This window comes from Bombyx mandarina, chromosome 05 (assembly GCF_030267445.1).
Source record: "Bombyx mandarina strain Sakado chromosome 05, ASM3026744v2".
In the NCBI taxonomy this organism is placed as follows: Eukaryota; Metazoa; Arthropoda; class Insecta; order Lepidoptera; family Bombycidae; genus Bombyx; species Bombyx mandarina.
Window position 1 is genome coordinate 2,264,373 of NC_143212.1, and position 27,448 is coordinate 2,291,820.

General features: G+C 38.1%; 2 protein-coding genes and 1 non-coding gene across 4 annotated transcripts in view; all 3 read right to left on the reverse strand.

Annotated features, from left to right (window-relative positions):
• The window catches only part of LOC114244011 (acyl-coenzyme A oxidase 1), a 32,585-nt gene extending 31,631 nt beyond the window's left edge, over positions 1-954 (reverse strand). Inside the window, exon 1 of the mRNA XM_089727528.1 lies at positions 779-954. Within this exon, the coding sequence (XP_089583654.1) occupies positions 779-896 (118 nt within the window). The 5' untranslated portion in view covers positions 897-954. The remainder of the gene's footprint in view (positions 1-778) is intronic.
• A 3,023-nt stretch (positions 955-3,977) lies between these two features.
• Positions 3,978-26,618, reverse strand: LOC114244056 (acyl-coenzyme A oxidase 1). Of its 2 annotated transcripts, none has more exons than XM_089727254.1 (14): positions 26,487-26,618; positions 24,614-24,828; positions 23,089-23,245; positions 21,290-21,464; positions 20,457-20,580; positions 19,302-19,546; positions 18,614-18,777; positions 17,350-17,512; positions 15,276-15,466; positions 14,624-14,770; positions 12,711-12,816; positions 12,361-12,513; positions 9,456-9,572; positions 3,978-4,272 (listed from the first exon to the last, which is right to left on the reverse strand). In XM_089727254.1, exons 1-14 carry the CDS (start codon positions 26,507-26,509, stop codon positions 4,129-4,131), a joined length of 2,124 nt encoding a protein of 707 aa, XP_089583380.1. In that variant the 5' UTR covers positions 26,510-26,618; the 3' UTR covers positions 3,978-4,128. The 2 variants fall into 2 exon arrangements, with proteins under 2 accessions (XP_089583380.1, XP_089583381.1); XM_089727255.1 differs by having other exon boundaries at positions 24,614-24,820; positions 26,487-26,605.
• TRNAH-GUG (transfer RNA histidin (anticodon GUG)) lies at positions 13,129-13,200 on the reverse strand. The gene has a single exon. It is a non-coding gene; the product is annotated as a tRNA-His (tRNA).
• Positions 26,619-27,448: the final 830 nt, after the last annotated feature.

A 27,448-nucleotide genomic window follows, 5' to 3' on the forward strand; every position in this document is an offset into this window, starting at 1 on the left:
TTGTCAGTTTTTTTTTTAATTCGAGTGTTTTGTGCCTATCAGTATCTTTGTGTGAATTCAGAAGTAAAGTGGCACACATATGGTTTCATGTATTATTCATGTAGGTACATATATTTCAATATAATTTACAAATTTGAAAAGGTTTTTCTTTTCAAATATACATTATCATTATCAATATATATAAATCAACAGTGGTTTTTACGGATGTTCCGTTATAACTACTGAACCATGCATCTGATTCTAGGCTAATATTCATATGAGTATTGGACTCCCTACACCAGTTGCGGGAGCGTTAATGATGAGAATCATTGTAGGGGTGAGTAATAATAATGTTAATTTTAAATGCCCAGCGAAGCGGACGAGTACAGCTAGTTATCAATAACTATGTTAATTATCAATTGTCGCAAATTCAAGTATACCTACTCTAGTATAGAATCTAAAAACAGATCCAGTTCTTCCAAAGAAACTCGTTGCAGTGTTAACAATGCAATAGACTAGTGTTACATCTCTCTACATTTACTCAGTATTTTTTAATCTGATGTTTTTGTTTGTATTATAAGATATGTAAATAATGACTTAAAGTAGGTAACTTCATATTTACGCGCCAATTTTGTAATCGTGTAAAGATAAAAATGGGACAACAATAAAATACCTAAAACAATAAAACACAACGAAACGATTAAAAAAAAAAGATACTGTATTTTACTTATATGTATAAATAATCAAATCTATTTTATTTAGTTATTATTCGTATTAACATAACCTCAAAATAACTCACCCAACTGTCTTCTTTTACGCGTCGAGATGGCGTCACCGTCGATATAATTTGTTAATTCCTCAACGTCAAAATCACATTTTTTCCTTTCGTTCGCTAAATCGACTACCGTGCGTGCCATTGTGTTAGTGACTGTGGGTATTATCGAACGCAAGCCGACACGATTGCTAATAAATACAGGAATGACGTGTTATCTTTATTGTGTTATGATTGTGATGTTATGAAGAATAATACGTAACATCTAGCATATTATTTTCTTTTATTTCCTACCTAAATCTTTACTGGTGGTAGGACCTCTTGTGAGTCCGCACGGGTAGGTACCACCGCCCCGCCTATTTCTGCCGTGAAGCAGTAATGCGTTTCGGTTTGAAGGGTAGGGCAGCCGTTGTAACTATACTGAGACCTTAGAACTTATATCTCAAGGTGGGTGGCGCATTTACGTTGTAGATGTCTATGGGCTCCAGTAACCACTTAATATCAGGTGGGCTGTGAGCTCGTCCACCCACCTAAGCAATAAAAATAAAATAAAAAAACCTAAGCTGATTGTCTTGAGAGGCTTATATATCAGCGTTACCCTAGCGTGTAGGTGAGCTCGGGGCTCAAACCAGAGGTGTTGCTAACACTGGCAATAGCAAGAGAAGTGTTTTGCAAAATCTACCATCGGATCGGAAACGCTGGGAAGATCCGGCGAGAAACTCAGTGGACTGTGTCTGTGGATTATTTTGCTCGCCGAGCCCTTAGTCGCAAGTGACGGGTTCGGCGAGGACGGTGACCGGTGCTTGTGGTACCTAAAGGCACCGTTAATCGGGAGGATCCGTAATGACGTGCTTAGGGCGACGTCGACTGTTAAACATTCGGATTTATCTTTGTAATTAAAGGTTCGCTTTATTCGGTATTAAAATCAACAATTCGATATTTTTAATTCAACTTAAATTTAGTTTACCTTTTTCAAATAGCTGAAGGACTTTTTGATTATGATTTTTTTTTATTGCTTAGATGGGTGGACGAGCTCGCAGCCCACCTGTTAAGTGGTTACTGGAGTCCATAGACATCCACAACTTAAATGCGCCACCCACCTTAAGATATAGTTCTAAAGGTCTCAAGTATAGTTATACCTAGTCAGGTCATAAATTCTGTCACATGTTTAATGTAAAATAATTGAAACAAGTTTTGTCATTATGTAACCATTCATATACCAAAATGAACTTAACAAAACATAGATTCTTATGACACTAAAGTTTTTCAAAATGACCTCCGTGATTTGAATACAGGCCTTCAATCTGCGCGGCCAGTCGTCTATCGCAGCACGAACGAGGTCCATGTCAATATCGGCGGCTGCCTTAATCAAGGATGTCTTGAGTGACTCCAAATTGGGATGAGGCTTTGAGCACGCCTTTTCCTCCAAGTGTTGCCATATCTTGTAATCTAACGGATTCAAATCTGGACTGGAGGAGGGCCAGTCTTCGTGCCGGATGAACTCGATTTCACGCGCCGCCAGCTAGTCTTGTGTGCTCTTCGCTCTATGGGCTGGCGCCGAATCTTATTGGAATACCCAGTGCCTGTTATTGAACATGGTATGAGAAACAGGTTCCACAAGGTTCGCCAGGACTGTATTTTGATACACAACTGCATTCGTTTTTACACCTTTCTCACAAAAATGTACCTCTGTTAAGCCCCAATAAGAAACTCCCAACCATACCATGAGCGAAGATGGAAAATGACCTCGTTGGACACGCGGAATACGGTTGCTCGCTTCTTCACTACTGTGTGCGTACACCTTATCATTTTGTTTGTTGTAGCTCTCTTCTACGGTAAATTTTTTTTCATCCGAAAAAAGAATTTCCCGATATTTTTTTCCCGCGTACCGCTTCAACAAAGCGCGGCATCTCTTCAGTCTCAAGTCCATTAGACGAGCATTCAAACGATTTCCTGTTTTTCTTCGATATGCCCGAAGCCCTAAGTCTTCATTTAACACCTTTTTCACCGTGGTTCTGCTTAACCCCATCTGAAGGGCCAACAGTTTCTGCTTACGTTTGGGATTTCTTTGAATTCGCGCCTTCACAGCTTTTATCACTGCTGGAGTCCTAACAGACCGAGGGCGGCCACTTCTTGACCTGTCATCTACACTAGAGTCTTCATTGTATCGTTTAATGGTACGATAACCGAATCTTTTGGTTATTTTCAAAAATTTCAGTATGTTAAAAAATTGATTTGGCGCGTAACCGCAACGATGCAACGCAATAACTGCAACACGGTCTTCTTTAAGCGTCCACTCCATATTTAAAAATGAGTAAAATTCTAAAAGTATACATTTTTATTTTCATGAACAATTCGAAATTCGAATTCAATAAACTTTTTTGTGGCCAGCATTCTAAAAGAAAAGTTTTTACTGTGTGACAATACTTATGACCTGACTAGGTATAGTCTTTCACCTTTCGATATAGTATTTAAGGGCAGTGCTAAAGTTAGTGTTTTAATGAGTTAAAGGAGTATTAGCTACCGACGGATCTTTATTGTTATCTCACTATCTATTATCATATGTCTTCGTTTTTAAGATTAATTCTCTAACACACTAAAATGAGTTTTTTTACAAATGTTATCATCATCATCATAGTCGCTTACTCTTAGCAGAGCAGTGGTGGTCATGTGGAATCCTCACCTTGACAGCTGTTCTCCATAGTTCGCAAACTGAGGCTTGGCGCACGCATTTTCATCTGATCAGGCCAGCGCATAGGTTGTCGTTCACGAGATCTTTTACCATTGACCCTACCCTGAACAACAAGTTTCTCAATAGACTCGTGATATGATACTGACTGTAAAGTTGAATTTTAGACAACTCGTACAATACAAATATCATTGAATCCAAGTCCAATCCAATCCAAAGAAGATCGAATTGCTTTTCTTCCCAATTTCCCAATACCGAATTTTCGTTTTTTCATTCTCTCTGTCTATGAATATCGTCAGTACTAAGCCGTCACGTCATCTCCGCGGATAACTCAAGTTTCAAACGAATCTTTAACAGCAGAAAGATCTCTGAACAAGAGAGCAGAAAGCAGTATAAAAACAGAAACTCTAAAGCTTTAGAGGGGAAAATGATAACTTGACTCAGTTCTTCGAGTACCTCTTCATTACGGATGACTTATTTTTGTCAAGAACACAAGGCATTTTTTTAATATTTTTTAGTTGAAATAATTAACATATGTATCTAAAAAAAGTTTATTAATAAATAGCACACATTGAAGACATTCCCTAACATAAAAAAAAACATAATGAAAAAAGGTCATAATTTACTTCGATTCGATCTTTTGACGGGATTTCGTTTTTTCCAAAAAATATAATACGTAAAATTAATTTCAAAGTTTCCCCTGCATGAGAGGTTTGAGGTACTGGTGGAAGGATCTGTTGACGGGCTCCGCGTTGAGGGGACTCTTCAGCGCCTCCTCCATCAGGCGCTCGTACACGCGCCCGTCGTACGCGCCCAGTGTCGATTGTAATATCTATGACATTTTAACGATCTTATTAGCTTAGTCTAATTGAATCGTTGTAACAATTCATATGTAAAGTAGAGGGTTTTAAGGCTCAAGTTTGCATAAAACAACTATACAACCTTTTTGTAGAATCACGATCGTTTTCAAGAAATATAGAAATTTTACCTTCCAATAAAATTTGTATTATGTTTCCTAAGACGTCCGAAGTCCATTATGAGAGAGTACATCGTATGATTTCCACTGCAGGTCGCTAAATTTGACTACTTCCGTTTCCTAAGTCCCATCTACAGCGCCCTCTATAACGTCTGGAACCGAACCAACAAGCAAAGACAAGCCGCCATATTTGTCATTGTTCGGCTCATAATGATGGATGTAGCCCCAGGAAGACATTATCTGGACTTCGGACGTCTTAGGAAACATAATACAAATTTTATTGGAAGGTAAAATTTCTATATTATGTGTTCCGTTTGACGTCCGAAGTCCATTATGAGAGACTGTTTGTTATCTCCTGGTGGCTTGTATTTGAAATAAAATAATATTTATTTGAAAAGCAACAATGTGACTTATTGTGTTTAATTAAGCAAAGCTTAAATTAAGCACGTAATTTAAATTAATTGAAGGTAACCATATAATATTACCCACTTAATTCAAATCGACCTAATAAGATTTAGGACGAAAATACTGAGAAAGATTTCTCAGAATTTATATCAGTGTTTGATGCATTAATAATAAGTTTTTGATAGAACTTTCTAAAAGTATGCTCATGTTGTCAGTTATCTTTAGCTGAAATATCATTAATTTGGTAATTTCCTACCCAGTTTAAAGTTTTCACCACCGCTCTACAGCTTCCAACTGAGGCCTGAATACCTGAGTCTCCTAAAAGACTTTTTACCCAACTACTAATCCTCGCTGCAGTAGCTGGCTTAGTGGAGCCTTTAGTTGCTAAGAATAGATTACTAATATTCCCACTGGTTTGCTGTGTCATATTCACTAGATTGCGTAGCCAGTATACTGCATCGATGATCAATTGGTCAGGAGCAGCCACGAATGTCCAACTGGACTGTTGGTGTGAAGATCAATTAGTTTTCGACCCAAATATCAGTAATTTAGAAGGTGCAGGCTTTGTCAAGGAAATAGATTTCAGTATGTTTCACTGTCGGGCTCGAAGCTATTTTTTATATCCGATAGAGTTTCACAAACGGACGCTGTATAACAGACTTATAAACTAGAACGGTCCGGTAGGAGAGACCATGAGATAAATACAGATAACAGAGAAATCTAGCTACATTTTCTAATTCGGGTACACAAGAATTAATACATTTTCTTGACAAAACCTTACCCCTTATTCCAAATAGGGGCGTATGTTCTTATCGTAGACTCTCTCCAGCACGATAATAGTAAGTTTCTCTCCTGCCGATGTCCATGTCCCTGTCAGCGTGTCCCACCCAAAATGAGCCAAGCTTCCAGGTGTAGATTGCTGACAGCCTGGCGGTAGCATTGTCAGTGTCCACCAGACTGATGTTCAGATCTCTGAGCTTCTTGAGTCGCTTGCGGGCAGGTGATTTCAGGTCTGGCCTCCACAGGGGCTTCTTACACTTGGGTACCACTAGTATGTACCGACCTGAGGTCGAGTTGAGGTGGTCCAGAACTCTGGATATCAGACTGAGCGGCGGAAACGGCCATGCTAGTCAGTAATGCCAAGATCTGCTGAACGCGTTGTAGAGGCAGGCGTTCGAGTTTTGCTTTGATGGGTGGACGAGCTCACAGCTCACCTGGTATTAAGTGGTCACTGGAGCCCATAGACGTCTAGAACGTAAATGCGCCACCCACCTTGAGATATAAGATCTAAGGTCTCAAGTATAGTTACAACGGCTGCCCCACCCTTCAAACAGAGACGCACCACTGCTTCAAGGCAAAATACCTACTCGTGCGGACTCACAAGAGGTCAACATAGTTTTTTATCCATGAGCGGTCCGAGACGCGAACAAGTTCCCCACAGGCTGAATAGCCTAGTAGTTGCTTTTTCTGTGAGATACCACTCCAAGCCGCCGCGATTGCGTAAGAGGTGATCGGCTTCAGTGTTGTACAGTCCCGGTAGGTGGTGAGGGAGAAGTACAACTTTGAGGTGGTCTATTAAGTTAAGCAATTTTCCAGTCAGATCTAGCAATTATCGTAACCGGGTTCCTCCCTCGTTCTTTATGTAGGAAAATTCTGTTCTGTTGTTTACAAGGGCTCCCCACTGAATGTCCGACGCGTCGGTGATGACGTGGTTCGTGGCCATTCTCTGTGGATGAATTGGTGTGCTCTGACGGACTTTTTCTAACCACCAATCCAGCTCTGTACGTACCTCGTCCGAATACTGCTTTGGTAAATGTGGATACCTCCTGAGCTTGTTGCTGTGGTACTGCAAGGACTCGGCAAAGCAACTTTCCCCGGTGGGTGATGAAAGTCGCAAAGTTGAGATATCCTAAGAGGCTTTGCGCCTGCTTTAGGTTCCAACCGCCGGCAGTAAATCGCACGAGCAAATTCTTGGGCAGGGACTTTGTCTTGGATTTGGTGTCCCATACGATTCCCAGAAAGTCTATCAAGCTCGTCAGTGTTATAACCGGTTGCTTAGATGGGTGGACGAGTTTACAGCTTACCTGGTGTTAAGTGGTTACTGAAGGCCATAGACATCTACAGCGTAAATGCCGCCACCCACCTTGAGATATGAGTTCTAAGGTCTTAGTATAGTTACTTGAGATTTCAACAAGTCTTTTGCCCTTGTAGGCAGACGAGCATACGGCCCCCACCTGAAGGTGAATAGTTACAGTCGCCGATGGACTTCAGCAACGCCAGGGGCAGAGCCAAGCCGCTGCCTACTGCTTAATTCTCTCCACAAGCCTCGTTTGAAGAAGGACATGTCATAGCGCTCGGGAAACACCGTGGAGGGAGCTCATTCCATAGCCAGATGGTACGTGGCAAAAAAGACCTCTGGAAACGCACTGTCAATGAACGCAGCGGTTCCAGATAATATGGATAAGCTTTGCTCCGATGGCGGGAGGTGTTCTGCCCTGGTGTACAAGCAGATAACCACTAGTCGCAGACCCTTCTGGCGAAGTATTTCGGCTATTTAGTTTGTCACTGAAGCAAAAATCCGCGGTGGTGCAGCTAAGCCGAATGGCAGACATATCATCTTAAGTAGACGACCCTGATAACTGATCCCGAGAAACGTCATTGATAGATGATAATAGGCCTGGCTCAAATCCAGTTTGACATTCCAATCTGTTATAAAACTTAGGAACTCGATGGTGGAAAAGGTGAAAAAGACTGTTTCATGTACTTGTTCAATGCCTTGAGGTTGAAAATTGTTCGATTTTTTATTGGTCTTGGGAAGTATGAAAAGAGGAAATCTGAAAGACGGGGGTGCGAGTTCTAAAACTCTATTGAATTAAATTTTGGATTTTGATTGACATCAAGTTATTATTAATTTCAATATTACGTTTGGTGGATCGAGTCCAGGTGTTTCGATATAGTCTTAGACATCCGCCTGAAAATGCTGTTGAGTAATTTATTTTTATTTCCTGATTTTCGTTCCACTTTGTACTTGTTCCCCCCTCCCCCCGTTTTCTTGCTGAGGAATTATTTGGATAGCATCGCTCAGAATATCTGTTTTCGGCCTCTTTAGATGTATTGGAATGTGGCCTACCTCGACATGGCTTTGCATTGGCAGTACAAGCCGAGGGTTCCGGCGATGCGGGCCGGATGCGAGTAGCAGACGGTGCCGCTTTTGTAATTTATCAATACCACCAATTTTCTGTATATATGCCAATAATAAGTTGGGGTTAAACATAATCACAAGAAGAAGATATTTTCTCTATATCTTCCCTGATATATCTATCCTTTAATTTCTTTATGAGGTATCTACGACGCTATCGTATAACCTCGGCTCGCTTAACGAAAATTATTTGAAGGATATCGTTAGAAACTTTTATAGGCGAAATCGTTACCGAATAGCGGTTTAAACTTTTCGTAAATGGCGGAAGTATTAAGCTGAACATTCTCTGAATTTGACCCGTCGGCAAGGTTTTGTATGGCAGCATAACGCATTCGTTCTGTGCCAAAAGAGCATTAGATAACGCAGGAAAACTTTTTTTTTTTTGAACCTCCGAATACTGCACCGCGTTCCAAGTCGGCTAGTCAAATCTTTGCATATCTGATTCTTTTATAGAAATGCTCAAATTTCAAAACTTACCCGCTTCTGGTAACGGACGGTCTGGTGGCAGACGTAAAAACTATTCGTCGTTGTCTAATTTCGATTGGAAGTTGAAACCAGATCAGACATTATTATTATAAGATGTTGGTATTTGTAAGTGTAAAGGCGGGACCACTGGTGCACGACCAGCAATAGCATGATTCGAAGTTAAAATATTATTCACATGACTCACCCATTATTGCGACAGTAAGTCAAACCTTTTATTCAGATCTCGCGACCAGTCACTTTTTCGAAGTTTTCTTGCTGGTCCCTAGTCTTTATTTTCCGACGAACCCGAAAAAATATCCGAAGAAATCGAAGAACTATCCTCACTTAAATTTTACTTTGAAAGGCGCGATAACCTCGTCACTCATTGTAGAGCCTTGGAGGTTTCACGAAACGGAAGATAATCATAACACTTGTTTGAAACAAACTTTCTACTTCAAATCTCGAAAGTTGCTTATAACATTTTAAATTACTAACTTCTAAAAATATTAACGACTGCACGTGGGAAAAAACGACGCAACAAAGACAAATATGGCGGCTTGTCTTTGCTTGTTGGTTCGGTTCCAGACGTTATAGAGGGCGCTGTAGATGGGACTTAGGAAACGGAAGTAGTCAAATTTAGCGACCTGCAGTGGAAATCATACGATGTACTCTCTCATAATGGACTTCGGACGTCAAACGGAACACATAATAAACATTCACTCCAACGGGCTTAAATCTACCCTATAAATTACTTAGAAACTAACGGAATAGGTTATTATAATAGTGATATTGTCAATATAGATTAAGGTGATCGGATATCTGTAGCTTCTGAAAAATGCCTGACTCCCTTAACTCTGACGATTTCGGCACAATTTTTAGGGTTCAAACTATATCTATAGCGAATTTCGTCAGAACTACATTCAATTTTTTTAGATGGTATGAATTTATTTAATATCCAGTCAACGCAGACCTCGTCAGGGAAATCAAATGCGTCGACCAATCCCACAGCATTTGGTCGGATCGCAGCCAATAACTCTTCGTATCCCTGTTGACAGCTGATTAAGTCGTCTTCTGTCGTTGAAGTATACTGGAAAAAATAAAGAATGATTTACACGTCTAACAAATTGTTTACGTATTTCTGGCTCTTATTGAACGACATTGTATCCAAAACTGAGCCAAGAGCTGAAATCTTAAGACAAGTCGGAGAAACAAATTCAATCAATCTAAGAACAAAGGAGCAGTCAAGAAAGGAACGAAAAATGACACGAATCACTATAAAAGCGATATTTCTGAATTGATCCGACATTAACCTTTAAGATTTAAACTGTTTTAATGATCACGACATATGAATTTCACTTTATTCGTGAACAATTTTCAGTAACTTTATTCGAATAAAAATTTACTTTTCAAACGTCAAGTGACGTAGGACTTTGATGCATAGACCTATATAGTAGGGACACGACATATTGTTCTATACGTACAATTGCTTATATAAATAGCACCCATTTTGAAGGCACATACATAAACATATATCTATCTCGTTCTTACTCAGCACTTTAACTCGCAGGAAAACAATATAACAGTATTTCAGTGCGTACATAAAATGAAACATGAATATACGTAAATGTCTCCGTCTCCGTCTAATGAGGCCGAAAATCCGCCATGTTTAGCGCGCCAAATGTCATTGTCACGTCAGTTCGGCCGTCTGTTTTGGCTTGTAAATTATTTATTGACTTTGATATCGATTTAATATGATTGCTTATATAAAATTTCTTATTTTATCATGCTTAAAACATACAAAAATAATAATTAAAACATATTTTATAGGATCTCAAGAAAGTCGATGCCCCAAAACTATTATCTATATATATTTAAATTTTTTTTTTTTATTGCTTAGATGTGTGGACGAGCTCACAGCCCACCTGGTGTTAAGTGGTTACTGGAGCCCATAGACATCTACAACGTAAATGCGCCACACACCTTGAGATATAGTTCTAAGGTCTCAGTATAGTCACAACGGCTGCCCCACCCTTCTAACCGAAACGCATTACTGCTTCACGGCAGAAATAGGCGGGGCGGTGGTACCTACCCGTAAGGACTCACAAGAGGTCCTACCACCAGTAATTACGCAAATTATAATTATGCGAGTTTGATTTTTACTGCACGATGTTATTCCTTCACCGTGGAAGTCAATCGTGAACATTTGTTGAGTACGTATTTCATTAGAAAAATTGGTACCCGCCAGCGAGATTCGAACACCGGTGCATCGCTCGATACGAATGCACCGGACGTCTTATCCTTTAGGCCACGACGACTTCATTATGGAGCCCTCATCCGAAAAATCGGACACCATTTTTCGGTCGGAATCTATTGATCATGACACTAATCATAAATACCTCTTTAAAATATGTCATCAAAACATATTTAGACATTCTGCTTAGATATTTCAGGAAAAAGGCTACCGACTAAATCTATTCGGAACTATTTAAATAAAATACTTTTATTCCGCAGTGAGTAAAACACTATTGTCAACTCGTTAAATATTTAATAATTAAGTGATTTTAGAGAGGAAGTCACAAGGAATGACGTTTGTAATTTTATTAATTAATAAATGTTCTGTAGGTGATTTTTTTATCAGGCGGTCCCTTGATAAGTTTAAAATTTGAGTCTCTCTCAAGTGAGAGTGATTCAAATGGTGCGGCGTACCTTCCTTGAGGTGCGCTGCGGTAGTGTGTTACGGAGTCAGCAAAACAATTAAAATAGATTGTAATAGTCTAAGAAAAACACGTACTCAAAATACGATAACATTCAGCATGCTAGAAATGGGCAGATGGCACTGTACTACGCCATATCTTTATGTTTTGCGGCAAACGACAACTTTATAAAATCAGTGTAGCAAATTTAAAAAATCGTCATATCGTTTACATGGCAAATTTGAAGCACGAACTCGTCTTAGATTTCACATAATATCTAAATCACATCATCTTTGCACATAACAATATACTTACTTCCTATTATAGTATAAATTCTACAAATACATTCACTCAACAATATTTAAAATAAAATGAGCCAAGAACGTTTATCGATAAAACCTACTAACATTAAAATCTTTTGGGCAGCACTAAAACCGCCATGTTTTGTGGCCAGATGACGTCACAGTGGCACGAATTTTTTGTTGACGTTTCATTTCCATAGGTTTCCTACTTCAGTGCTTTGATGTAAGATGTAAGATTTTTGACGTAAGACTTTTTGGCGGGAATGCAAGTCGCGCAACTGGGTGAATTTTTATTTTGTTAGTTTTTCTTCGGGATTAAACGATAATAATAGTGGCTTTTTAACCATTTAGCATCTGTATAAGTGTAGTACGAGTATGGGAAAATGAAGCCAAGTCTCCGGTGGGGGTTTCTGGGATCTTGCAAACAGTATACTGAATCTCAGTAAATTGTTAAAATTTCAATTCATTTCATTGCGACCTTATTTGTTTAATCTCGTCAGATTTCATTTACTTCCATCCTTATTGTATATATCGTTTTTATTTTTATTTTTTTATTGCTTAGATGGGTGGACGAGCTCACAGCCCAGTGTATAAAAATACTTTTTGTAGTTATATAAAAGTATTTTATATGTTTATTATTGTGATTATTAAATATTTTTAAAAACTCAACACAGGCAATAATGGCATCGAATGAAGCAGATTTCTGTTTTGAAGAAAGAAAAAAGATGGTAATGTATAGTATGCTATCTTTGTGTCTATGTTCTAGCAAATAAATTGTAATATAGAATTTATACATTGTATTTTGGTTGTAATAAATTGCAATTTCCAACTTTCTTGTAAAAAAGACAAATATGAATTTCGTTGCACATTTTTAGCTCACCCTCAATAAGTCGCCAGTTCTCTCCAAAGCCCAATGTGATAAATACAGCATGTTAAGTTGATCCATGACAGTTTTCACATTCGGACTGGAATTCGCTGTGAGCCTTACTGTTTCTTTTCTATACACGTCGCAGATCACTGCACGACAATGCGCCTAAGCAGATAATAGTTTTGGTTAAATATATAGATTTATTTTATTTTATTTGTTATCCGTAATAAATGTATATGTGTAGAACCAGCGTAAAAATTTAATTGTTTACACAATATTCACATCGTGGCTTGTGTTGCTTGTTACCAAAACTGAATATAAGCTTTATTGGAAAAAATATAGAGATTAAAATGAAATGTTACCTCGGCTGCAGCTACAAGTTGCACCCCGGTCAACTCCCATGCATCTTCAAAAGCTTTTCCACTCTTCATACGTTTTCTTATACTGGTAACACTGGATGATATTTTTCTGAAGGAAATATTTTTTAATAAGCTACTTTTAATTGAATTTAATATTTTTACTGTGCATTTTTAATTAACTGTAAATAATGTAATAAAAAAATAATAAATTCATAAAACTCGGAACTATTTCAGTTTTAAACAATTTTTATTTTTCTAAGCTATTTATTTAAAATTTAAGTTTAATTTAAAAAAAATACCTTATTTATCTGTTGAAGATTGGAGATTAAAATAAAATTTAAGCACAAACGACTCAAAAAAAAGTAATATTATTGCAAAAAAAAAAAGAAAAAAGCAAACTCCGCCGCGACAGTGTTATCACTGCCGTGACCAGGATTCGAACCTGGGTTACTACGGCCACAACGTAGGGTCCTAACCACTAGACGATCACGGCTACCGGAGTCGACACCGGGTTGACAAAAATTCGTATCATATTCCAGTAAATACAAAACTTTCACTCTTCATATAGTGGGAGTACCAATAAAAGCTATTAACAATCGTTTTATGTGCCCCAAGTGGACCTTATCCTCTTCAAAATAAAGTGTATATTAGGTTAAGTAAATTATTGAGTTGAGGCTTCTTTCTTTCTAGTCAACTAAACATTCCGAAAACCAATCACAGAGAGATTTATCTATTATATTTATGCTTCGATCAACAATAGTTACAATTGTTGATCGAAGTATTAATGAGATATTATACAGATAGCTGAAATAGCCCCTTGCGCTACTAGCATTTAGGTTGGAAAAAATCACTGATTAGAAATGGTAATTTTTTTTCAACTAAAATGTTTATGTCTCAAGGTCTGTGATGAAATATCAGATCGCACTTTTAGAATTGAAGTAGTTTAATCCAAAATTCTTGTTTTTTTGTAAACGCCAAAAATATAAATGAAGAATTGTAATTTTTCTTTGTTTCGATTTTAATACTTTAAGGTACATAATTATGCGCTTGATTTAAAAGAGACGGAAATATTCCTTGTCTTTTCTAAACTAAAAGAGATGGTTTAATTTAATAAACTTATAGAATACATGTTCACTTTTTATTTAAGTCACTCCAATTATAAAGGTACAACAAAGGTATAACAGTAAAGCATTTTACCGCGATTAAATAATCGTAACAATCGTCCACAATTAAAGTAAAGAGACAACATTTTCCTCGATCGGTGCTGCGATAGAATTAAAAACAAAAAAAAAAACGTTTCCGAGACGGACGATTCTAATGAATAAATAAACGAAAAAAAGACGAAACGCTTGCAAGACAAAACAATAATCTGCGCAGTTGCTGTAAATACCAACTAAAACTATAATATGATACTTTGACAATTCTCTTTATTAATCTTATGTTTACTACTTTATATTCTTCGTAGTCACGGACGACTAAGCAGTTTAATATTCGTCTACATTTGATTATGCTAACATTAAAGTGTTTACGTAAAATGGACTATTGCAACGACCATTATTTCTACTATTAAAGTTTTTTTCATCATGGGCTGTCTCTCTGTTTACGGGCCCATAACTAATGAACACGAGGCTGACCACGTCTGGTCCCGTGTAAATTAAAAATGCTTTTTGTATTTTTCCTACCTAATCTGATAGCCTTGAAAGGCTATTTCAGCGTAACCTTAACTAGTAGGTGAGCTCACGGGGCTCAAACCTGACGACGTTGCTAACACGAGCCCTAGCAAGAGCCGTGCTTCGCAGAATCTACCACCGGATCGAAAACGCGGCCCATTGGGAAGATCCGGCGAGAAACTCAGTGGGCTTCAAAATGCGAAACATAAGCTCTTATTTAGGGGTGTTTTTTTTACTGAAACTTACCCCGCAGCGACATAATATGCGGCTTTTATTATACCCTCAGCTGAGCCGTTCCATTTGTATTTATTACCGACAGTTTCTTCCATATACGATACTGTTGGAGTTACCGGCTTACCGGACTCCGCTTGCTCCCACGCTTTTATTAGGAATCTGTAAAAAAAATAAAAAAAAAACCATTCTAGAACTTTAATCGTTTGAAAATAAGGTTTCTTATATGACCAGTTTTTTGACGATACTTTCCAAGTACATATCAGCAGCTTCGTTTTTATACATATTGTGACCAAAAATAATGAGCATATCTAAGGAAGGGGCAGTGCTACACCCGTAAAAGTAACGCCATCTATCGCTGAATAACCGAAACGAATATCAAAGGAACTAGTAGCCATCTATTATCAGATAGCGGAAACACACATCGATTTGCCCAGAATGTTCTCGATAAATATAGGGATGTCGTATCGACGAAATCAGTAATCAGAACTACTCGAAGTGAAACAGCGAATGGATTCCCTGAAGCGAAGCGGAAGACGTAAATTAAGAATTTTAAAGTGTTTGTGAAGTGTTTTAAGTGTTCTAAGTGTTAATACAGTGTTAATATGTACTTCGGTAGAATTTTTATTTATCCCGCCAGCGCGTTACATTATCGTAATTAGCGTACCTGGCTGTTTGCAGTAACAGCACTGTATAATCGCCCTCGTAAGTTCTAGTGGCCGTGACGAATGAATAAAGCAGCGGCAGATTAGACGAGAGCATGTAGCCGTGGCCTCCGCATGCCAGTCTGCACTGCTCGATGAGGGCCGCGGAATCCGATGTGCTCAGGGCCTTGAGACAGCTAGACAACGCGTGCAACTGGAAATCGAAAAAAAATTCATTAACTTTAACTGAATCTCGGTGAACTAGTAGAAAAGGCTGTTTAAATTTGGTTTGGTTTTATATACTATGTACTCCTCCTCTTTACCTCGATAATCCTCAATACTGAAGATCTTGGCTTTATTTAATAACTTTCTCCTGGATTATCCTGCCACAGTCTGGCCTATCCAATACTATGTACATTATTATCCATATTCCATCAAGATTCGCCAGAACGACCGTTCCAACGTTGCTCTGGTCCAGCGAAATCACGCCACTTTCATTAGTCCGTCGGGCCCTTATGGGAGATCTACCCTACGCTACGCATAATAAACATATCATACTTTTTTGTTTCAGTATATAAACAAATCGTATGGACGCGGAATCGGGAAAGGTATATTAATTAATATGATAATTCTATACCGCTTTTTGTTGATTTATTTCAATACAATTCACGGCTCAGCCGATGTTAGACGGGACCAAATCGTATACAAAACGCAAAGTGAAGGGCCTCCTACATTGAAAACAAAACCGACAACTCGCCCTATGACCAAAAATAATGTATTGAGAGGTATTTTTCACACGATTTTACTCCCATGCGAGAGTTTTTTCAAAGAATTCGAGTCCAGACGCAGAAATCTAAGGGACTTTAGCTCCGTGGTAAAAACAGTCCTGACTCATAAGTGTTGACATTCTTGACAGTGACCACCGATATCAGAATTACATAAATACATCTTAGCCATCAGTTAATTTACTGTTGTATATCTTTACTAGCTGACCCGGCAGACTTCGTAGTGCCTCAATCGATAGATAAAAGACCTAAGCTTTTGTATAAAATAAACTTAAAACAAACAAAAGGAATGCTTCCGACGGGGGATACATCAAAGGAAAAACAAAATTGGTATTTTTATTTAATTCCGAGCATTTTCATATTTATCTACCATTTAAACCTTCGCTGGACTTCCACAAATAATTCAAGTCTAAAATTAGCCAAATCGGTACAGCTGTTCTCGAGGTTTAGCGAGACTAACGAACAGCAATTCATTTTTTATTTCTAGGTCAATTTGCGTTAAATCTCAATCTTTAAAGCGGGTACCACCCACTGAGTCTCTCGTCGGATCTTCTCAGTGGGTTGCGTTTTCAATTCGGTGGTAGATTCTGTAAAGCACTGCTCTTGCTAGGGCTAGCTAGCGTTAACAACACCTCCGGTTTGAGCCCCGAGAGCTCACCTACATGCTAGGGTAACGCTGATATAGCCTCTCAAGGCTCAAAAGAAAAAAAGCGGCACGATTGTAATTCAGTAATTAATTAGGTATTTTAGTCTTCTTAGGTAGTTTAGTTCTTTTGGGCGCTTCGTTGAAAACTGAACATTTAACTGATCGAGCTATATTGAAATAAACACAATTAATTAGTGAAAAAAATTTGACCTTTTTTATTTTATTGCTTACATGGGTGGACGAGCTCACAGCCCACCTGGTGTTAAGTGGTTACTGGAACCCATAGATATCTACGACGTAAATGCGCCACCCACCTTGAGATATAAGTTCTAAATTCTCAAGTTAGTTACAACGGCTACACCACCCTTCAAACCGAAACTCATTACTGCTTCAAGGCAGAAATAGGCAGGGTGGTGATACCCGCGCGGACTCCTAAGAGGTCCTACCACCAGTAACTGCGCAAACTAAAATTTGCTGGTTTGCTTTTTATTACACGATGTTATTCCTTTACCGTGGAAGTCAATCGTGAACATTTGTTGAGTACGTATTTCATCAGAAAAATTGGTGCCCGCCTGGGATTCGAACACCGGTGCATCGCTACACACGAATGCACCCGACGTCTTATCCTTTAGGCCACGAGGCTAATGCAACAGAGGATCGTCATACCTCGGGCAAATTTTCGGTATTCCCGCCTCTTATATCAGCCAATACCGCACTGAAGGTCTTCCACAGCCAGTTGCTGCTCAATTGCAGAGCATGGGCTGTCGCTATGCAGATGAATAGTTTATGTTGCTGTGTCACGTAGTCTAGAATTTGTGGTTCCGGCTCTCTGGGTTTCGTAAAATTAATAATATTTAAAATATAGTATTTAAAAAATTAAGTAGAAAAAAAACATTAAAAAATAGTCTTAATATAAATTTATGTTCGTCTCCGTAAAGTTTTTGCCATCGCACTAAAATAATGAAACAAAAACCCACGGTACTCTCTTTTTAACGTTAAATATAAAATATATATATAAATTATGTTGACTTAAGCTCAAGTGAATTTAACTGGCTGAAGTTTTAAAATGAATAAATTCATCAATTAACGTCAACTGCGAACTACAATGAATCACAAAAAAACTGAATTCACAACGTTTTTATTTCTCAAATTTAAAAATCTCAAATAAAGTAAAAAAGACGCATCGTAATAACAACCTAAGATTGAAAATGGTGTTTGATTGAAAGTATGTATTAAAACAATATACTACTCTCTCGGCATAATTGTGGGCTGACATGTGTCGGTACGACTATCCTGCCTATTTCTACCGCGAAACGATAATTCTTTCTGTTCTTAAGGTTATTAATTATATGTATAACTCATTCCTCGTCGATCTCTTCGTCGTTCCTGTCAATTACGACGAAGAGTTCGGGGAGCAAACTATCCCATAGACACAGCCCACTGAGTTTCTCGCCGGATCTTCTCAGTGGATCACGATTCCGATCCGATGGTAGATTTTGCGAAGAACTGCTCTTGCTAGGGCTAGTGTTAGCAAATTCTCTCGGGTTGAGCCCATGAGCTCACCTACACGTCCGGGCGTAGCTGAAATAGCCTCTTAGGCTACCAGCAAATAGGTAGGAATAGGAAGGGGGGAAAAATACAACGCAATAGAAACTTCGACCTTAAGTATATCTAAAGGAATGTGGCTTAGCAATATCTGTGGACTCTAGGGATCAATTAAAACCAGTTGGCTGGCTTTTAAATACACACAAAAATCAAAGTTAGAAGAAGAAAGACGCCGTAGTATCCCCACGCAACAGGTCTCGGTGCAAACCACTCTACCCAGCTATGGCTCATCCCTGCCCTGCTGCAGGGAGAGTTGAACCGGGGCTGAGTTTGGAAGGGGGAGTATGAGTTCGCGTGTGTTCTTCAAAGTGAAATGTTAATCTACCCAGAAATCTTCTCAGATTGTCTCCTCACGGCTGAATATCTAACAGCAATGGTCGCAGCTTTCGCCAAATTGAACGCTACTTCATTAACCAGCATTACCCTTACGAACACCATAGTTCCATAGGTCAGCTTACTGTGACTTGCGACTTTTACATAAGTGCCGTCCTGAAAAGTGTTTAAAATCAGATGAATATAGCTAGCAACTACGGCCAACCGATTATTTTTAGCGTTGAATATATGGTGTATTCTACGTAGGCATATTTTTGAGTACCCAATGAGCGTCATCGTACCATGAGGTCTGTATGTCGTTATTAGCGATCAGCCGTGACCCGGGAGTGATCAGCGGTGACCCGGGAGAGCTTTAAAACGCATATTTTCAATGCCTTTTATCGATTAATGTTAGCGCAATTTGTAAGCCTGTATAGATTTGTATCTCCATTTTGCATATTTATGCTATGTAATCAATCATGGCTTCCGATTTCAAAAGCAGCAGGTAATTACCATTGGTTTAGAGTTGCTTCTATTCACCTCTTTGCATCTAAAAAGCCCATTTTTACTGTCAGGAAGATTGCAGTGAAGGTGGACACGACATTTAATACAGTATCACTACATATTTAAAATGAGAAAATATTTAAGTATGTTTAGAGGATATTAAAGTTCAGATTTCATAATTTAATTATACTATCTACCTTCAGAACCTGAGAGTTTTTCATGAGCATGTGATTTCTGGGTATTCTGTAATGGTCGAAACCCAAAAATCCGTTATCGGCCGTATTAAAGCCCATCCTTGGACCGATTTCCCCCACTCTGACCCCCGGGAGAGGCACGTGGGTATCTTCATCTCGGATCTGTACGATAAACGGATGGATACCATAACACTTTCCTTGCGTATATAGCTGCGCCACCACAATGCAGTAGTTTGACGTCTTCCCCACTAGAATTCGAACAAAATACATTTTTCAACATTTAGCGTACTGATTTCCACCACACTGAACACGTCATTTCGTTGCGGAGAGACTTCTGGAAAATATTAGGCATGGTACTGACACATGAGGAATGCTGCCCACTAAGTTTCTCGCCGGATATTCTCAGTGGGTCACGTTTCCGATCCTGTGGTAGATTCTGCGAAGCACTGCTCTTGCTAGGGTCAGTGTTAGCAACTCTCCGGTTTGAGCCCCGTGAGCTACCTACACATGTTAGGGTGAAGCTGAAATAGCCTCTCAAGGCTATCAGCATAGGTAGAGAAAAAAAAAGGAATGTAACTTGAAAAAGAGACATAAGAACTTCCAGTATACTCTATAGTTCTTATAAATAAATAAAGAAATGTTTTTTCTTAAAATATTTTCCTAAAATAGACACGAAAATTTAAGAACTATAGTTAATTATGGTTAATAATGTTCATTAAAAAGGCGTCTCTAGCCCATGTAGCGTCCGCGTGCAGTAATCACCCTAGCGCTCTCTACTAGTAGTGAGCACGCGGTCAAAATTCAATAGGTACACCACCTCTGGTTCAGTTCACTCTAATAATGGATATTTATAGCAATAACGATAGATTCATATCAAATACTAACTAATGTTTACGCCTCCTCAATGTAATGTATGCTTAGTGCGAGTTTTTTAACGTTCTCGATAGCGTAAAAGTTAACTCAAATTTGTATGAAATTGGAACAGCAGCAAACATTTCAACAACAACCTGTCGACATTTACCTCACCTAACCATACTCTGCACCAAGTAGGGCCGTGAACTCGAATGGCTCATACAGGCCATTTGTACATATTTATTTGTGCATTAGTCTCTGCAACTATATACAGAGAAACCTAAAGAAAGTATGTATGTAACTTACGTCCGCCTGCCCACCACTTGTACGAAGTCAGTCGAGGACTATGGATAACGAACTCTTCGGTATCAGGATCATACGTTGCTGTTGTTTCCAAACCTCTTATGAACGTACCGTGACCAAGCTCTGTCTTGAATTACAAAAGTAAGGCAATAAGAATCCCAGATATTTGTCACACAATTAGTGAATTACTAGGGAACTTACATAGAAGCATTCGATGTTTCTAGAATGTGTATCCAACAAGAAAAACCTAGTTTAATTATTCATAATGCACCTACTGCCCTCAATGAACTCTATGCCTTGTGCCAATAGGTGTATTATGAATAGAATTTATTATATCAAGTAACCGTAATCGTAAATGTCGGTAAAGATTCTATAGACGTTAGTAGTTTTAGTTTTAGTTAGTAATTTTTAAAGGCTTTATTAGCTTAGTTACCGTACGTAACGTTATTTTCACCGACTGTGAGACGTCCGATTTATTAGAAAAATTTATTTAAAAAATGTATTTTTTCTATATACATTTATTACATTTATTTAGAAAATTTATATAGAAATTTTTTTTTGAATTTTTTTTAGATATTTGTAGAGAAAATTTATTTAGAAAATTTATATAATATACAGTGCAATAATTTTATAACTTCGCTCTAATATCCTGACCAATATCGAAAGGGTAAAAAAATTTAATGAAATCTAATATCAGTTCGTTTTTCTATTTAGGCGCGTTTTTTTATTAGGTTTTTAAACTACATATATTATTTATATATTTAAGCCATCAGCTGTAGCCCAATAAGAATTGTCTGTGACCATAATCGTCTTGTTTACTTCATTCTAATATTTACCTGAGCGTATGTACCGATGATTTGAAAGTCTAAAGCCCGCGGTAACCAGTGGGATTGTTGTTCTGGAGTGCCTTGTCCCATGATGGTCGGTACAAACATGCCCAAGTGAAGCAGGAATGGGGAAATATCTTTGAAAAACGCATCTGCTGTTCTGCGGAGAACTGAAGAGTTGGACCTGTACAAAAAAGAAAATCTATAAAGAGAGTGAAATTTGGTTTAACACTATGAAAATCTCATATTTACAATACTTAATTACAATACATTTACAGAAAAATGTTGCGATGGTAATCGTATTTTGATGAAACAAAAAATCTGTTATTCATGTTTCGGCTATTAACTTTAATGTACTTGGATAGTTTTAATAATTATCAATAGTTTACTTTTGTAATTCAAAGCATTTCAATATATTAATGACTAGTTGAGTCCCGCGATCTTATTGTCGTACCGCGGGTGATGCCGCGGGGCAAAGGTTGTCTAAAAAAAGTAAGTAGTCAGTAAAAAAAGTCAGTGAAAGTTTCATCAAAATCGGTCCAGCCGTTCCAGAGATTAGCCGGAACAAACAAACAGACAGACAAAAATTGTAAAAAATGTTATTTTGTTGTATGTATTTTGTTTTCTTTATTCTTTATTGTACACACAGTTAATATTACAGTAATTGCGTAAGATATAAAAAATGGCGAGCTTAACTCAACAATTGAGTTTTCTACCAGCTAACCGCTCTTAACGAAGGAAAGCTTTAAATGAGTGGGTAGAAGAATACAATCTAATCAATTTACAATTTACAATCTAAACAAGAACAATAATAAAAATTAAAAATAAAACACTAATACATAATATATTAGACTATATATTATTATATATACATACACACATAAATAACGTAAACATATACATACACATACATATATAATGAAATATATAAAATAAATACATATAAGTAATACTAAATTGATAGATAGTGCTCATTTAATGCCTTCCTGAATAGTTCTAGTCAGGGACTTACACGGATTGAGTGTGGAACTGATGTATCGTATATATATTCATATGCATGTAGTAAAAAGCGGTTATTTCAATATTACAAACAGACACTCCAATTTAATTTATATGTATAGAAAATGGTATGTTTTGTTAATCAGAAGATATGATAATGAAGCTTCGGGTCAGCACTTTCTGCTACTGCTTTTGCATCATGCATGAACCCCATGGTGAGGAATTGGATCGGAGAACTAAACTTTTAATTTTTATTGCTTAGATGGGTGGACGAGTTCACAGCCCACCTGGTGTTAAGTGGTTACTGAAGCCCATAGACATCTACAACGCAAATGCGCCACCCACCTTGAGAATTAAGCTCTAAGGTCTCAGTATTGTTACAACGGCTGCCCCACCCTTCAAACCGAAACGGATTACTACTTCACGGCAGAAATACGCTGGGTGGTGGTACCTACCCGTGCGGACTCAAAATGTATACAGTACCCATGTATAGGTATATACAGACAACCGGAGCCACAGATTATTGAATACGTGACTCAACAACATGAGCTGTTCATTGGCGTCGCTACGAGTCACGTTTACCGAATCACTGGGCACTGGCTCTGGGATACTTACTACAAGGTCACCAGCGATTTGGATAAAGGGAAAGGATACTTTAGGTCACAACGACTTCACCAAAGAATATTATTGACAATTCCACGTATATGCATTTTACCATGCAGTGATGCCTTCGGGATCTCGTAAAGACATTGTATCGTGACTTTTTAGTACGCATTTAGTGCAATTAGGTCCGAAAAATCGGCACTTACCCCAATACCTCTAGCCCGGTAAGAGTCAACACTTGATCCTTAACAATTTTGGTGTACAAACAAGATTTCCGGATTGCATTCTCGTAGCGCTCTTTCGGGCCCAGGGTCTCTTCTGGAGTGACGTCACGACATTTGCCATTGCTCAATGCAATGCTCTCTGTGATACATTTGTGATAAATTTTTTTTTATCTCCCATCGAATTTAGATTAACCACTTTATCCCACTTTACTTTTACTATTCATCGATGCTTCTCTAGATCCTTAATTCCATATCTATGGGACACTGCCAGGTCGCTGTTAATCGGTAAGAATTCCAAACTAGTTTTTTTTTTATTGCTTAGTTAGGTGGACGAGCTCACAGCCCACCTGGTGTTAAGTGGTTACTGGAGCCCATAGAAATCTACAACGTAAAATGCGCCACCCACCTTGAGATATAAGTTCTAAAATTTCAAGTACAGTTACAACGGCCGCCTCACCCTTCAAACCGAAACGCAAACTTCATGCAGAAAAAGGCAGGATGGTGGTGCCTACCCGTGCGGACTCACAAGAGGTCCTACCACCAGTAATTACGCAAATTATAATTTTGCGGGTTTGATTTTTATTACACGATGTTATTTATTCCTTCACCGTGGAAGTCAATCGTGAACATTTGTTGAGTACGTATTTCATTAGAAAAATAACGACCAACTTCCATTATATCAAATATCAAACCCGGTAAATTAATGAGTTTTGCGTAATCATGAGCGGTGGGGCTTGTTGTAGTCTCGCATGAGTGGGCACAGCCTTCCTGTCTATTTTTGCCGCAAAGCAATAACGTGTTGTGAAGTCGTTGTGAAGTCAATAAACTTAAAACGTCTCTTTTTTTAAATGTCACCTAAGTTCAGGCTCGCTAATTTGTAGCTGATATGAGATGGGCACAAATAGGCTATTATGTAATTTTAGAGAACCCATATTTTTTGTCAGTGTATATGAGCAGTTGTATTCAAGGTCTGGTAGATTAGAAGCACCTAAAAACTAGTATTTTTTTAATGCTTAGATAGGTGAACGAGCTCACGGTCCACCTGGTGTTAAATACAACGTAAATGTCGCCACGAATGACATTCACATTGCAAAACGCCTATGAGCTCTCTTATCTTTTTAGCACCGGATGGGACCGTCAGTCTTCACGAGCAAAAGATAAATTTCCGGAATTTTCAAATTTAACGTAATTCATTACTAACATTAAATAATAAAAAAACAAACTTCAATACGATTTTTTCGCAATTTTCGCGAATCGTAAACATAATTAAAACTACATTAATGTTTTGATGCAGTCGATTGTTAAAAACAGTACATTATTGGAATCGTCAAAAATAATGTAATAACGACAAATATAAAAGCGAGATTAAACCGTAATAGTACTTTTAATTAAGACTTTAAATGTATTATATTAGTGTGTATTTTAAGAATCGCATTTAAGGCGAGTTAATAAGGTCAACGACATTCAATTGAACGCCGCACAATACTGAAACTGCATGTTCACTCACCGATTTTTTTCTTTTGTTTCGTCCTCTCAATGCCGCCGTCCAGAATATTCGTGATTTCGCTTACGTTAAAATCACACCTGGCCCTCTCTTTAGCTAGATCTTCATTCGCAGACATACTTAATTCCTTATTATCATCAATTTTCCAACAGTCTAATCGAAAAATGACCGTACTCTTCGTAGTACGCAATAGGACTGAGCGAGTCGCGTCTGAAATTCTATTGCCTGCTTATAATTAAAATTTACATTTGTAAGTAATACAAAGAAACCTATTTAATTATTTACCATACGTAAACAAATGCAAGGTGCAAATAAAAAGTCTATTTTATTAATTACATCGAAACGGCTTTTATTAAGGTTGATTAGCTAGGCCATATCGTCTTCTCGCATTAAGACTGTATAATATAATCTCAAAACTACTACAACTACTATAAATTTTACAGGAGAGTATTTTAAAGGTTTAACATGTGATATTTTTAATATTAATCATCTTTGCAACATTTACTTTTTATTTTTTACCAGTTAGATCATCTGTCTTTTAAAGTAAGATAAAATTATTTATTAATTTTGTTAATAGTAGTCAAAACATATTATGTAAACAAAAAAAAAACAAAACAACGGCTCTTTTGACAATATTTATGAGAAAAATACTGGTCATACCAAATGATTCCGCATATTAACTCAATTTTGAATATTTTTTGGAAATTGTACACTTTTAATGCGAAAAGACGATATGGGTCTATCTTTAATTAGATGTTTTGATGTAACATGCAATTTTATCTTTTTGCATGTTGCACGTCCGCTGAAAAAACTTTAGTTATTGATAAATTTATTAAAAAAAATGAAAACGTTATAAAAATTATGCAGATATGCATGCTACTGTGGCGGGTAGCCATCACACAACGCAAGATAATTGACAGATGCCTGAATCTCGCTTACGACATTTTCAAGATAAAGCGCATATATACAAGTTCCGAACAACAACATTCGGACCGTCGGTCTACCGAGCAATGTCACCGCTCGGTGGAAGATCTTCCCTTTGTCGTATGTATTCCCAAACTGGTGACCTGCGACGAGATATGAACACACAACCTTCTGATTCATCATCAGCGCATCAAGAACTTCGGCTACCACAATCCCCGCATTCTCGCAGATAAAAACACGTCATTGACAGTCGTCCCACAGCAAGCCAGCATCGCAGCCTCAACAGGACCATCGCAGCCGACTCACCGCGCTTCCTGGTCCTACGGCACGCAACTTCACTGCCTCATCACGCCGCTACAGTTCATCGCAGCCCACGACCGGATCATCAACGCTTGGGGTCACACATCTCCGGCGTGGCAGCTCTGCATCACATGGACTACGCACGACACGCACGCAACATTCAAGCTCAGTCTCGACTCACCGCAGACTTCGAGCAGCACTGGCGACAATCACGCAGCATTCAGCTCAGTTTCGACTCACTGCAAACTTCGAGCAGCACTGGCGACACGCACGCAGCATTCAAGCTCAGCCTCGACTCACCGCAGGCTTCGAGCAGCACTGGCCCTTGCAAGCTAATCTCAGCACGGACAACGCTAACTAAAAAATGACACGACCTCCAGTCTCGGAGGGGAGTGATGTGGCGGGTAGCCATCATACAACGCAAGATAATTGACAGATGCCTGAATCTCGCTTACGACATTTTCAAGATAAAGCGCATATATACAAGTTCCGAACAACAACATTCGGACCGTCGGTCTACCGAGCAATATCATCCGCTCGGTGGAAGATCTTTCCTTTCGTCGTAAACTCCCCAAACAACAATTACTTATTATTTTTTTTAACAAAAACGTCGTATCCAATTCGCGATATAAAATAATAAACAAAATTTTACAATCCTTCACAACGTGTCCCCATCAATCTTGTCCGCCTGCCTGTCTTGTGATCCGATTGTTAGAGATAATCGGTATTCGTGCCATTGCGCTTTTGAATCATTTTGATCACATAACATGCGTCTCGGTATGAAATTCTTTTTGTCTATAATAACCTTTTTTTTTTTATGATTGAAAGTTTACTGGTAGCCCGAAGGCCTTTCCAGTTTCACCAGGACAGGCTATAATAATGATAATAACACTGTAATACGTGACTACAATTAAGCAAGCTATTGACACATCTGTGCAATGTTTGATTTAAATCGAATATACAGTATACGAGCGCTTGCAAGACTTATTCATTATCACATTATATAGTTAAATATTTCAATATTGACTTTATATGGAACGTTAAATATATTTTACGAAGTAAAAAACTGAAAAAATTGAGAAAAAAAATTACCATTTTTTTATTGCTTAGACGAGTGGACAAGCTCACAGCCCACCTGGTGTTAAGTGGTTACTGGAGCCCATAGACATCTGCAACGTAAATGCGCCACCCATCTTGAGATAAAAGTTCTAAGGTCTCAAGTATAGTTACAACGGCTGCCCCACCCTTCAAACCGAAACGCATTACTGCTTCACGGTAGAAATAGGCAGGGTGATGGTAACTACCCGCGCGGACTCACAAGAGGTTCTATCACCAGTAATCGATTGATCGACTGAAGTTATTTAACGAGGGTAAAAGGCGATATTTGGTTTAAGCGATATTTCGTTTACATTTACCATCGTAATTAAAGTATTTTGTGACATGTACCTTTTAATTACGTTTTAATTACCTTTTTAATTAAAGGTCCGTTTTATTTAGTATTTTTTTCCACAGTTTGATGTTTTTAATTGAACTTCAATGAAGTTTACTCCATTTAAACACCTAAAGAAGATTGATATAATGGGTTTTTGCCAAAACTTAAACTTTAAATGGCTC